Source organism: Cynocephalus volans, chromosome 9 (genome assembly GCF_027409185.1).
Source record: "Cynocephalus volans isolate mCynVol1 chromosome 9, mCynVol1.pri, whole genome shotgun sequence".
NCBI lineage: Eukaryota > Metazoa > Chordata > Mammalia > Dermoptera > Cynocephalidae > Cynocephalus > Cynocephalus volans.
The window spans coordinates 59249904-59264091 of NC_084468.1; the positions used below are offsets into that span (position 1 = coordinate 59249904).

The 14188-nt window shown below is 33.2% G+C and overlaps 1 protein-coding gene across 1 annotated transcript in view; it reads left to right on the forward strand.

Annotated features, from left to right (window-relative positions):
- The window catches only part of LOC134386073 (UDP-glucuronosyltransferase 2A2-like), a 61910-nt gene extending 48671 nt beyond the window's left edge, over positions 1 to 13239 (forward strand). Inside the window, 5 exon segments of the mRNA XM_063108026.1 lie at positions 323 to 453; positions 2608 to 2754; positions 6715 to 6802; positions 7276 to 7495; positions 12960 to 13239. Of these exon segments, the coding sequence (XP_062964096.1) occupies positions 323 to 453; positions 2608 to 2754; positions 6715 to 6802; positions 7276 to 7495; positions 12960 to 13239 (866 nt within the window).
- The last annotated feature ends 949 nt before the right edge of the window (positions 13240 to 14188 follow it).

Here is a 14188-nt window from a genome sequence, read left to right on the forward strand (position 1 = left end):
TCCTGGTTGTTTACACTTACATATAACTTTTCTTTTATTGTCCCCAAATCCTCTCTCCCTCCCTCATTTCCCACATCCCATTCTTCTTTCTTTTCTTTCCTTCCTTCCTACGTTCCTTTTTTCTTCCTTCATTATTCCTTTAACTTCCTCTTTCTTTTAACATATAGTCATGATAAATATTCTGAAAGACCTAAATTATTTTTTCCTTCATAGCTTATCAGGAAATTAGTGATACATTTGTTTTTTGTTTTTGTTTTTGTTTTTGTTTCTCAGCAAACATGTACGCCAATTCCCTTCACCCAAATTTCTTCATTTTCTTTAGGAAGATCCACTACATTATGTGACACTATGGGGAAAGCAGAAATTTGGCTAATTCGAACATACTGGGATTTTGAATTTCCTTGTCCATAGTTACCTAATTTTGAATTTGTTGGAGGACTGCACTGTAAACCTGTCATAAAAAAAAGAGACTCAAATGTTGTATTGGTTCTTTATGAACTTGATGTCAGATTTTTTTTTTTTTGAAGTGAAAAAGAAAATTGTATACCATATTCCAAAGTCTTCAAAGAAGAGATATGGAGTACCAGAAATGTTGCACATAAAAAGTATAGAGAAGCAAAAGAGAGTAATAGAAAAACATGGTAAGAATGTTATATTTAACTCCTCAATAGTGAGGAGAGAGACAATCATTAATTTGGTTTGTATACAGATGAGCATAATTTCCTTAGAAGGTTGCAGGTTAAATGGTATTTCCGGGAGAGTTCTTAATTTCTATTTAAGGTAAGAGGTATATTTCAGTTAAAGTTTTTATTTCTGGATTCTGAATATGCTTTTCTTACCAGTCAATTTACAGCTTCAGGCAAGCTTTACTGAGTGATGTTATTACAAGAGAAAATGTACCAATACGTAAATAAAATTACAGAAAGAAATTTAACATATCCATGACTCACTAGATAATGTTCGATGCCACACTTGTATTTCACCGCCCAATTCCACTTTTCACACACATATATAATTTCATAAAAGCATTCAAACATGTTTTTCAAGAGTGGGGAATTATTCAATTTCACACTTATCTCTTGATGTAGATTTTGGGCAACATAAATACCACTCACATGTTATATGTCTGATGAAAGAATTATGCCAATCAGTGGATACACAGAATGAAAATGCAATGGAAGACTGTCAAATCAATAATCCAAAGTGCATATATGTGTGTGCATGTGTATGTGTGTGTTTTATTTTATTCAGTCGACATCTATCCAGTAGGTAGGTCAAAATGATGAAACACCGATTCCTGTGACTTCGGAGAGATTCTTCTGACATTAACGAAGCTGAAAATAACAGTCTATTTTTATTTAAGACATATTCTTACCATAACAAATTTACTAGCCATTGTGGAGAAATATAGTAATTCCAAGGCAACTACAAATAATTGCACAGGAAATGCACTGCACATCTCCAGAAAGCATCCTTCACATACGTTATTATGTGAAAGGCCTCAATTCCAGCATGTTCAGTGCCCAATTTGTAAAATTGTAAGTGATAACCCAGTGTATTAGTCCATTTCTGTTGCTTATAACAAAATATCTAGAACTGGGTAATTTGTAAGAAAATGGCATTTATGACTTACTTTTTCAGAGTCTTGGAAGTTCAAAATCCAGGGAACACATCTGGTGAGGGACTTCTTTGTTGGTGGCTTTATATCAATGCAGGGATCTCACATGGCAGAAAATAGCAGAGCCAGAGAAAGAGACAGCTCTTCATGGGCTCTCCTTTAAAGCCGTCAGAACCATGCCATTACCACCATTAAACCATCAGCTTAATCATCTCTTCAAGGCCCCACCTTTCAATTACCATAATAGGATTTCCCACTCAACAGTTATAGTGGAGATTAAGTTTGGGGGAGACACTCAATCCAAGGCACCCAGAAAATTTTATTTGCAGAGGAATTTATGTTTTACTTCTGCTCTGGTGCTCAAATTAAGGCCATACAGATAGTGGAACACTCATGTGGGAGTTTATACATCAGGAAGGCAGAGAAGCACAGTCTCATAAATGTCATTATGAATATAGCAGGAGATTTACTTCTAAAACATGTTATTATATATCACGTTTCTAACAAATTTCCCTTTAGCCCTATTAATTAGGGAAGGCATAAACTTGAGAAAATGAATCTAAATGCTTGTCTAACAGAAACAGATGGATCAATTTACTAATAATTTATTGGATGTAACTGGCATGCTAATAATTTTTAAAGCCTAGCTCTGGACCCTTTCTTGGGTTATTTTCACAAGTTTGCAAAACACTCTGCTGTTTTGTAAAATTAAGCCTTCAGAGTGACAATTCTATCTGCCATGAGAAGTGCTGTGCTGTATTGCCCATTCATTTCCATGATGGTTTGGTTCCATGTTTGTACTTGTAATCACTGATTATATATTTAAGTCATAACTTTCAGAAATATGTTTTCTCTTATAGAGACCAGATGGCTCTACATGTGAGAAGACAGACCAGTTTAACAATGTCTCTGACACTTCTCATGACTTTTTCTATTTAGAAGTGTAGGTGAACTTTATTTTCCTGTGATGCTGCACCTTTGTGACAGAGAGAATATTTCATCTGCAGGAAATGGAAGACTTTGTCCAGAGCTCAGGTGAAGATGGTGTGGTGTTTTCTCTGGGGTCTATGGTCAAAAACCTCACAGAAGAAAAGGCTAATCTCATTGCTTCAGCCCTTGCCCAGATTCCACAGAAGGTCAGTACAACCTCCGATCTTGGTGGGCAGCTGTTCCACAGTGGGGAAGGAGTATGCCTATTGGTGTCTTTCCAGATGAACATTGAAACTCATTATACCATAAGCATAACTGTCACCAGCTTTAAATATAAAATTGTAAAATATGAAAACGGTGCATTTAGGCACATTTGGTCATTTGAATGCTGTGCCTTGGCATTACCATAGAAACAAATGTTTTTTTGTAGTCATGTATTTTTAATATAATAGAGATGAAAATGCTATACCCACACTAACCTTTTAGTATTTGAGATGTTTTGGCCTGCACTGTCCACTCTCAAAAATTCTGAGATGTCTGAGCTTCAAGGTCCAGGAAGAGAAAACATTTACACAGAGCAGAGAGAAATCATGCTAAAAAATATACTCCAAATGTCTTGGCTTTATTAAAGTGTTGTTGGTTTAAGAATAGAAGCCTAGAATCACTTAGTCTTTCTAAATGAAATATTTTGCAATTAGAAACAATTGAAATTCTAATATTACTGTTAAAACAATATGCATTTTCTAGTTGGTGACATTCAATTAACAACTTTTTTTATCACTAAAATTCTATATTTTAACTCTTTATATACTTCTTTTAATGAAATATCCTGGGATTATTTATATTTATATATTGATTAAAGTACATAAAACTCTATAAAGGTAAATATACTAATTGGATATGTTAAAAACTTGGATTTTTATTTTAAGCTTGTCTGTTAAAAAGTTTGCCAACTCTTAGTATTTAATCTAAAATTTTTCTTACCCCCCCAAAAAAATGTAAAAAATGGTTAAAATATTAAAATACTTCAGGGAAAAATAGAATGTAGGCATACCCCTTACCTAATCTTCCCTCAAAAAAATAAAAGAAAAGAAGAAAGGAAGCAGGAAAGGAGCAAAGGAATAAAAGAGAGAGGAAAAGTAAGAAAGAAATTAGGAAGGAAAGAAGGAAGTAGCAGTGGGAATAAATAGATAACCATTCATCCAAAAACCAGACCACAAAATCTAAAGCTAATTATCTTTTTGAAAAACACTACATTTGAAACATGACAGCTAGGATGTCTGAATAACATTACATAAGTAAATTTATGTAATATTCACGTGTGCCTTAAAGAGTTTTAATTTCTATATTCTCATTGATAAAACTAGTCCTATATTTCTTCTATTTCTTATAGTCTCACTCCTAAAATATTTTCACTGATAAATATCAAAATAATAATACTATATATTTTTATTTTTAAAAAATATTAATTAATTTTTAATCGACATATATTGATTGTAGATATTTATGAGTTTCAATACATCTATACAATGTATGATGATTAAATCAGGATAATTAGCATATCTGTCACTGCAAAAATTTATAATTTCTTTTCCATGAGAACGTTTGAGCTCCTCTCTTCTAGCCAACTGGGAACAACTTATTTTTAATTATAGATGCCTAGACCTGCTATAGACAACTGCAGCTTATCTGTCCTATTTAGATGAGATTTAGTATCTGTTAACCAACCCCTCCCTATTCCTATCCCTCCTTCCCAGCCTCTAGTAACCACAATTCTACTCTCTACTCCTATAAACTCAACTTTTCTTTCTTTTGCTCCCACATGTGCGTGAGATCATGTGGTATTTATCTTTCTGTGCCTAACTTATTTCACTTAACATAATGCCTTTCAGGCTCATCCATGTTGCCACAAATGACAGAATTCTATTCTATTTTATAGCTGAGTAGTATTCTATTGTCTATATATACCACATTTTCTTTATTCATTCATCTGTTGATGGACACCATATCTTAGCTGTTGTGAATAGTGTTGCAATAAACATATCCCTTCAGTGTTCTAATATCCTTTCCTGTGGATAAATACCCAGCAGTGGTGTTGAAGGATCATATCATAGTTCTGTTGTTTGTTTTTTAAGAAACATTCATACAGTTTTCTATAATTAGGTTACTAAATTACATTCCTAACAACAGTGTAAAGCAGTTCCCTTTTCTCCACATCCTCACCAGCATTAGTTATTTTTTGTCTGTTGATAATAGCCATTCTAACTGGAGTTAGATGATGTCCTGCTGTGGTTTTGATTTGCAATTCCCTGATAATGGGTGATATTGAACTTTTTTTTTTTTCATATAACCTGTTGTCCACTTGTATGTCTTCTTTTGATAAATGTCTATTAAGGTCATTAGCCCATTTTTAAATAGGACTTATTTTATTCTATTTTATTTTATTGCTGTTGAGTTGTTTAAATTCCTCATATATTCTAGATATTAATCTCTTGTCAGATGAATAGTTTACAACCATTTTTTCTCATTCGGCCAGTTGTCACTTTGCTGGGTGATTATTTTCCTTTGCTGTGGAGAAGCTTTGATTTTGATGTATCCTATTTATCTATGTTTGGTTTTGTTGCCTATACTTTACAAGGCTTCTCCATAAAACGTTTGCCCAGACCAGTGTCTTGGAGTGTTTTACCTACGTTTACATCTAGTTTTATAGTTTGAGGTCTTACATTTAAGTCTTTAATCCATTTTGAGTTGATTTTGCTATATGGTGGATAGATATATGTCTAGTTTCTCTTCTGGGTATGGATATCCAGTTCTCCCAGCACCATTTATGAAAGAGGTTATCTTTTCCCTGATATACATTCTTGGCATCTTTGTCAAAAACCAGTTGGCTAGAGATACCTGGATTTATTTCTTGGTTCTCTATTCTGTTCCATTGGTCCATGTGTCTGTTTTGATGTCAATACCATGCTGTTTTGATTACCATAATTTGTAGTATATTTTGAAGTCAGGTAGTGTAATGCCTCCAGCTTTGTTCATTTTGATGAGGATTGGTTTGGTTATTTAGGATCTTTTGTGGTTTCTTATGAATTAATACTTTTTTTCTTCTATTTCTGTGAAGAATGTCTTTGCTGCTCTGTGAAGGATTGTATTGAATCTGTAGATTGCTTAGAGTATTGTGGTCATTTTGACAGTATTAAAATTTCCAATCTATGAAACATGGATATCTTTCCTTTTTGCGTGTGTCTTCTTTAATTTCTTTTGTCAATGCTTTGTAGTTTTTATTGCAGAGATTGTTCATCTCATTGGTTAAATTTATTCCTAGGTATTTTAACTTTCTTGAAGGTGTTGTAAATGGGATTGCTTTTGTGATTTTTTTCCCACCTATTCATTATTAGTGTATAGAAACACTACCAATTTTTACTAATTGAATTTTTATCCTGGAACTTTACTGAGTTCATTAAAGTTCTAAGAGTTTTTTGGTGGAGTCTTTAGGTTTTTCTCATATAAGATCATGTCATCTGCAAATAGGAAAAATTTGACTTTCTCTCTTTTCATTTGTATGCCCTTTCTTTCTTTCTCTTGCCTAATTTCCCTGGCTAGAATTTCCAGCACTATAATAAATAGGAGTGGGCATCACTTTCAAGTTCTCATTCTCAGAGGAAAAGCTTTCAACTTTTCCCCTTTCAGTATGGTGTTAGCTGTGGATTTGGCATATATGGCCTCTATTATGTTGAGATACATTTCTTCTATATCTAATTTGTCGAGATTTTTTCATTCTGAAGCAATGTCGAATTTTATCAAATGCTTTTTCTGCATCTACTGAGATAATCATATGGTGTTTTGTCTTTCATTTTGTGGATGGAATGTATTACCATGACAAGAATGTTCAATGATGAACTGTCCTTGCATCCCTGGGATAAATCCCACTTGATCATGGTCTTTAATCTTTTTGATGTGCTGTTGACCTTGTAATAGACTATTAGTGCAAACCTTTCAAAGAGGTATGTGTAAACAGTTTTATCTCAGTGTTGGCAAGCTACCCCTGTGTACCCCCTATCAAGTATTACCTAAGGTAGGGTGGCTATGTGACTTCCATTTAATTCTACAGCCTTAAGATACCCTCATTGTGTGTCTTTACCTGCAAAATTAAAGCCTGATCTTCACAGGCTTTATGGAAATATGAAGGAAAAAAAACATACATATTAGGAGCAAATACTCGGTTCTATGTTTGGATACCCCAGAATGATATTCTTGGTAAGACTTTGGGGGGATAAAAGCAGTACGGTTGGATGACAGACAAGTTTTGTGAGTATTTAATAGCCAATAAATTCAACAAATATTTAATAACTTAAAAGTTTCACATTTAACTTCCAGTTTTAAGGCAGATATATTTAAATAATTGTCCATTAATTTTTTTGGACTCATGCTTCCTCTGGTTCACAAAACAGCATCTCCAGTTAAGACTTTCATCACACTTTAAGTTTCAGTCTCAGTTCAGATATTGCCTCCCCAATAATGTGTTCCCAGAAAATGCAGAGGTAGTTCATACCTCCTTTTCATGGGATCACAGTTTTATTAGATAGTGGTTTCCTCATGTGATCAGCTTTGCAGAAGATGCTGCTTTCTTCAGTGAGTTATATCTTAACTCTTTTCTCCTTTGTCTCTGAAATTTTGCTAATGTGTTATAATGAAATCTACACCCAATTGTCACTCTGTCTCCAAACTAGGTCATCCGAAAACTAAAGCTTTTATCACTCATTTTAGAACTAATGGGATCTATGAAGCTATTTATCATGGGGTCCCTATGGTGGGAATTCCCATGTTTGCTGATCAGCTTGATAACATCGCTCATATGAAGGCCAAAGGAGCAGCTGTGGAGTTGAACATGAACACAATGACAAGGGAAGATTTGTTCAATGCCTTGAGAGCAGTCATTAATGAACCTTCGTAAGTACTACTGCTTCTAAAGGCTTACCTACCATTGATTATGTTCTCCATCATAACAGGAAATGTTCAGTGTTTCATACCTTTGTAATTGGTTTATTATCAAATAACAACCATAATATGACCAACATGAAACCATTTATTCCATTTCTCAAACTGATGAAATGATTAGCTGAAGTTGCAAAAAAATTAGACTAAGACTTTAAATATTCTATCAATATATTTTCAGAATAATTAACATTATGATTATATAAATTCTAACATTCTTTCTAAATAATTTCCTTAATTTTATAAATAGATAAATTTGCAAATATTATAAACCATTCAGTAGGTACAAAATGGAAGTGATAATGGGCCCAATATCAAACATTCAGGAATAAATATTAATGTTGAATGTATGCCATACATTAGTAAATGTATGCAAATATACAGGAAAGATGTTGGGTAGTGAATAATTTTATAAATATTGATTGGTACTATGGGTGAATTTTTCAATACAATTTTAAATATAATGTCATCTGATTTAATTAAAAGATAAACTGTAATTCATCTATATACTATATTGAACTTTAGATATATATCCTCATGTTTTCATTTTTGCTCCGAAAGATCTCACCAAGTATAAGAATTAATACATTTTACATATAAAATGTATAACTTACATACAATTTACATTAATTTAGTTTTCTTGATATATTTAAAGGGAATGATTGTTCACCATTGAATCAGAGATTCTTTATTAAAAAATATTTTGGATTTATTTCTTGGCTTCTCCTACTGAATTTTCTTTCAGTAAAACTCTTGGATAATGAATTCACTGAGAATATGTTTAGTAATATTTGCTCATTGCTTTGCTATGAGAATGACTCCTAATATACTTAGCTCTCATTTTGTTTCCTTCAGGCCTATGAAAATATTGCTCATAGTCTTCTAGCTTTAAATGCTGCTGTAGGATTTCTGAGTCCTATTGCATCAGTTTTTTCTTTTTAAAAATTTTCTTTTCAGACTAGAAAAAAAATTCACTGTTCTTTTTTAAAATTTAGATACTTGGTTATCAAGTATTCTTATAAATTATTTTATACATTTTCCATCAATTGTACTGTGTCCTTACAATACTGTTAATCTAGAATTTAAAAAAAAGTAATAAGTTATTCAGTTTTTCTTTTCAGAGATTAATTTTTTGTTTTTTATTTATTAGAATGCTTATTAGTTCCATTTTATATCTCTACTTCGGGGACATTAGTTGTCAGTGCTCCCTATGTTCAAATACTTTTGATTTGTTCTTTTTCTGTATTATTTTCTAATTGTTCCAATCAATTTTTATTATTCATTCATTGACATTGCCTCAAATTAGCAAATTCACTTTTTCACCATGAGCATAGTTTGCTGTTTCTAATTTCTTTATTAATTATTTAAGTTGTTATTTTTAACAATTTATTTAAACTGCTTACCAATCTTTTTTTTTAAATTGCTCTATTTTTATTTATTTTTAAAAAATTTTTATATTTCATTTTATTATTTTTTTTTAAATTTTATTTTGTCGATATACATTGTGGCTGATTATTGTTGCCCATCACCAAAACCTCCCTCCCTCCTCCCTCCCCCCTCCCCACACCAACGTCCCCTCTGTTTGCTTGTCATATGAACTTCAAGTAATTGTGGTTGTTATATTTTCTTCCTCCCCACCCCCGGTTTTGTGTGTGTGTGTGTGTGTGTGTGTGTGTGTGTGTGTGTGAATTTATATATTAATTTTTAGCTCCCACCAATAAGTGAGAACATGTGGTATTTCTCTTTCTGTGCATAACTTGTTTCACTTAATATAATTCTCTCAAGGTCCATCCATGTTGTTGCAAATGGCAGTATTTCACTCGTTTTTATAGCTGAGTAGTATTCCATTGTGTAGATGTACCACATTTTCCGTATCCACTCATCTGATGATGGACATTTGGGCTGGTTCCAACTCTTGGCTATTGTAAAGAATGCTGCGATGAACATTGTGGAACAGGTATACCTTCGACTTGGTGATTTCCATTCCTCTGGGTATATTCCCAGCAGTGGGATAGCTGGGTCGTATGGTAGATCTATCTGCAATTGTTTGAGGAACCTGCATACCATTTTCCATAGAGGCTGCACCATTTTGCAGTCCCACCAACAATGTATGAGAGTTCCTTTTTCTCCGCAACCTCGCCAGCATTTATCGTTCAGAGTCTTTTGGATTTTAGCCATCCTAACTGGGGTTAGATGGTATCTCAATGTGGTTTTGATTTGCATTTCCCGGATGCTGAGTGATGTTGAGCATTTTTTCAGAAGTCTGTTGGCCATTTGTATATCTTCCTTAGAGAAATGCCTACTTAGCTCTTTTGCCCATTTTTTAATTGGGTTGCTTGTTTTCTTCTTGTAAAGTTGTTTGAGTTCCTTATATATTCTGGATATTAATCCTTTGTCAGATATATATATTGCAAATATTTTCTCCCACTCTGTTGGTTGTCTTTTAACTCTGTTAATTGTTTCTTTTGCTGTGCAGAAGCTTTTTAGTTTGATATAATCCCATTTGTTTATTTTTCCTTTGGTTGCCCGTGCTTTTGGGGTCATGTTCATGAAGTCTGTGTCCAGTCCTATTTCCTGAAGTGTTTCTCCTATGTTTTCTTTAAGAAGTTTTATTGTTTTAGGGTGTATATTTAAATCCTTAATCCATTTTGAGTTGATTTTAGTATATGGTGAGAGGTATGGGTCTAGTTTCATTTTCCTGCAGATGGATATCCAGTTATCCCAGCACCATTTGCTGAAGAGGCAGTCCCTTCCCCAGTGAATAGGCTTGGTGCCTTTGTCAAAGATCAGATGGCAGTAAGTGAGTGGGTTGATTTCTGGATTCTGGATTCTATTCCATTGGTCAGTGTGTCTGTTTTTATGCCAGTACCATACTGTTTTGGTTATTATTGCTTTGTAGTATAGCTTAAAGTCAGGTAGTGTTATGCCTCCAGCTTTATTTTTTTTGCTCAGCATTGCTTTGGCTATGCGTGGTATTTTATTATTCCATATAAATGTCTGGATAGTTTTTTCCATTTCTGAGAAAAATGTCTTTGGAATTTTGATGGGGATTGCACTGAATTTGTATATCACTTTGGGTAGTATGGACATTTTCACTATGTTGATTCTTCCAATCCAAGAGCATGGGATATCTTTCCATCTTCTTGTATCCTCTCTAATTTCTCTCAGCAGTGTAGTGTAGGTTTCTAGTTCTCATTATAGAGATTTTTCACATCCTTGGTTAACTAAACTGTTTACCAATCTTCTTTGTCACTCCTCTTTCTTTATAATCTGTTTTATTATCTTTTATACATTACCCTCATTTACTTATTATATTTCAAATCTTCTCTTCTTTGGTCATTGATCTTGCCTGATTGCATTCTTGGTCTTTATTTATTTGGGGTTTTTGTTGTTGTTGTTGTTGTTGTTGTTGTTTGCCGTCACATTATGTGTAAGTGGTTTCCATGCCATGTTTTTCCTCTTGCTCTCTCAGTATTTTCTCAGAATTTATATAGCTGCTTTATACTTAAACTTGTTTTTATATTATATCAGATTCAATTATTTTTATGTAAAGCCAAACTTGAAGGCTGGATTTCAGTAAGTAGAGGAGAAAGTAAACTTAGGAGGAATTTGTTGCAACTATTTTTTTTTAATGGAACTAGTCTGCTTGAAGCCATCTGTTCAAAGTTATGCCAGAGTTTCTAGACAAAAGGGGCAGTGTATTTATTTCCAAATGTGAAGACAATAAACACTTGGCTTAGATACGTACTAAACAGTCAACCCTGGTTGTCTATTTTCACTTCCCATCCACATTCTGATTAATTGACTTTTATTAATATATACACATATAAGTCCTCATTTTCAGCATATTACAAAAATCATAATTCAGGAACTGGGTAGGGGGTTAAGAGCTTTAGTAAGGTTCAGTATCACCTTTTGTTTTTCATAAATGTAGACCTTAATGTTTAACCGATTAGACTATTAGCAGGTTGTTAGTTGCTGATAATTATGTTCATTTTATTAAATATCACAGTAGGTAAGTTCTTTGATTCTATTTAACTCTCATACATAGAATGTTTATTAAATTTTATTATTGATTTAAAAACTATTAATGCAAACAGACAAGTATCCAAGTAAATACCTAAATATTATTCAATTTAAAATGCCTTCACATTAACTCTAAACCTAATATTACCCATGAAATTATCTGGGAAGACAAGAATGTAGTGTAGAGTATATATATGAGTGTATTTGTACTCTATTCTCTTATCCTTTAAAACCATTAAGAAACACAATATATCACATTTGAATATATAAATCATAGTTATTTAAGATTATTCTGAATAACAAATCAGTTATAAATCATTAGTGTATAATGAAATATGAAATAATGAATTTATAAGCATGGTCTTGATTATCCTACTTCATTATAGGAAAGCATACTTTATTTTTATTTGGATTCACTTGTACAAATTTATCTACCAAATATATGTGTATTTCAAATTTTAAATCTCTGTATAAATAGAGAAAACTAGAACAAAAATATGACTTAGAGAAAAAGGCTTTTATCACCACTTCATTTTGCCTAAAGTGTATCAGCATGGACCATGTAAAATTGCTGTTTTGACCCTACCTATGGTTCAATCCAGTTGGAAGACAATATAACTGTTCTTCTTCACTACACACACAAAAAAGAACACATGTAAGTAATCTCCTGCTGCTAGATGGAGCGTACCATGTTGAGGTGTGAATAATGATTACATCCTTCCCTCCCCAGTCCTCACAATGTTTTTCCTGCACCAGGATATCTCTTTATAAACTGCTACCCTCTGTTATCTCCATTAACCCAGACTGAAACTTTTACTCACGACACAAGGAAACTTCAAATGAAGACATAACGTGCCTCTTAAGTACATAGGCCTCCATCTAGTGTTGTCTGAGAAACCATGAGAGATGTCAACTCTGTAACTGTTGCTGTTGTGATGCCAAATTGATTAGGGACTCTAATTTCAGGGAGGTATTCCTATTAGCTTAAAATCCATGTACTTTGATGTGCCACTTCTTAAGTTACACACATATTTTCATTCAATCTTGATATTGCCAATAGAGACAGTCATTTTAAGCACAGACATACAAATGTTTGCACGGGAATACTTAAAACAGTGTCAAGTTCACACAGTATCAAAATTATGTCTTGGAAAAATTATGCCATACATTCACAACTGGCTTATTCTGTTTTTCCTATACCTGCATTTATCCACATTGTGTTCAGAATATATTTCTTCCACACTCTTATATCTTATACAACTAGCAAACTTTATGCAAGAATTAAACTTTTCCTCAACATATCTATGGGCTTTAACTTGAATAACAAATAATGTATATCAAACACTTACCTTTCATAAAAATGAAAACTAAATCTCTCTAATTTTCCTTATAGTTATAAAGAGAATGCTATGAGATTATCAAGAATTCATCATGATCAGCCCATGAAGCCTCTAGATCGAGCAGTCTTCTGGATTGAGTTTGTCATGCGCAACAAAGGAGCTAAACACCTTCGGGTTGCAGCCCACGACCTCAACTGGGTCCAGTACCACTCTTTGGATGTGATTGGGTTCCTGCTAGCCTGTGTGGCAACCGCTGTGTTCCTAGTCACAAAATGTTGTTTGTTTTCTTATAAAAAATTTTGTAAAACTGGAAAGAAGAAAAAGAGGGAATAGATCAAAAAACAAAATAAAATAAAGAGGGAGTAAGTCTTTCTATGTCTGGCAAAGTCTTGAATGGAACTATCTTGTTAATTCCCTCAACAAGGAGATTAACAAAAACACATTTCCACCCTGCTTTCAAATTTTCCATTCCTGTTCCTTAGCCTAGAGATAAAACCTAAACTTCAACATGATCATTAGCTAGTGAATGTGACCTTTCTTTGTCTTTTCCCAGGTGGCTTTACCCTCCTCCTTTCACTTTCCTGACACAGGGACACTACTAATTTAAAACATATTCTATTCATAGTACCAACATTTAAAATTTTTTAACCTTAAATGATATGCTGACTAACAATATGCTGAATCCTGGGGAATGCAAAAAGTGTCAATGGAATTTGATGGATGTAGGGAACTCAAAAGAGTCAAGTGCAAGTTCTCATAGACCACACAAATCAGGGAACCACCACAGTAGATTAGCATGTATAAGAGTAATGATTTCTTTTTAATAAAAATAAATTCTCTGGCTTAATGAGCAAAGAATAGTTATGATTTGTAATAATGCATATGGTAAAAGTATTGATTTGATCATGACATGTTGTACACAGGTGACGGTAGGCAATGCTGTACCCCCAAAATATGCAAAATCAATTATGCTTCAATAATAAATAAATAAATAAGCAAACAAACAAACACTTCTGTTTGCCCAGTGTTATGGGAATCAGAGCATGAATATATAACTGTGGGGGTCCATCAGAGTAGGAAATGTCAATAAAATTTCCATTGAGCACATCCTGATAATCGTGGTCTACTTTCTTGCCTTTTTCCAACAAATATTCTCGTGTGTCCTATAATGGAAGGTATAGTGCACTGTCTTGAAAAAAATAACAGATTGGTTGTGTCATTTTTTTCTCAAGGAGAAAGTCAGCCTTATGTCAAAGGTGAACAGATCATTATTAGAGGAAAT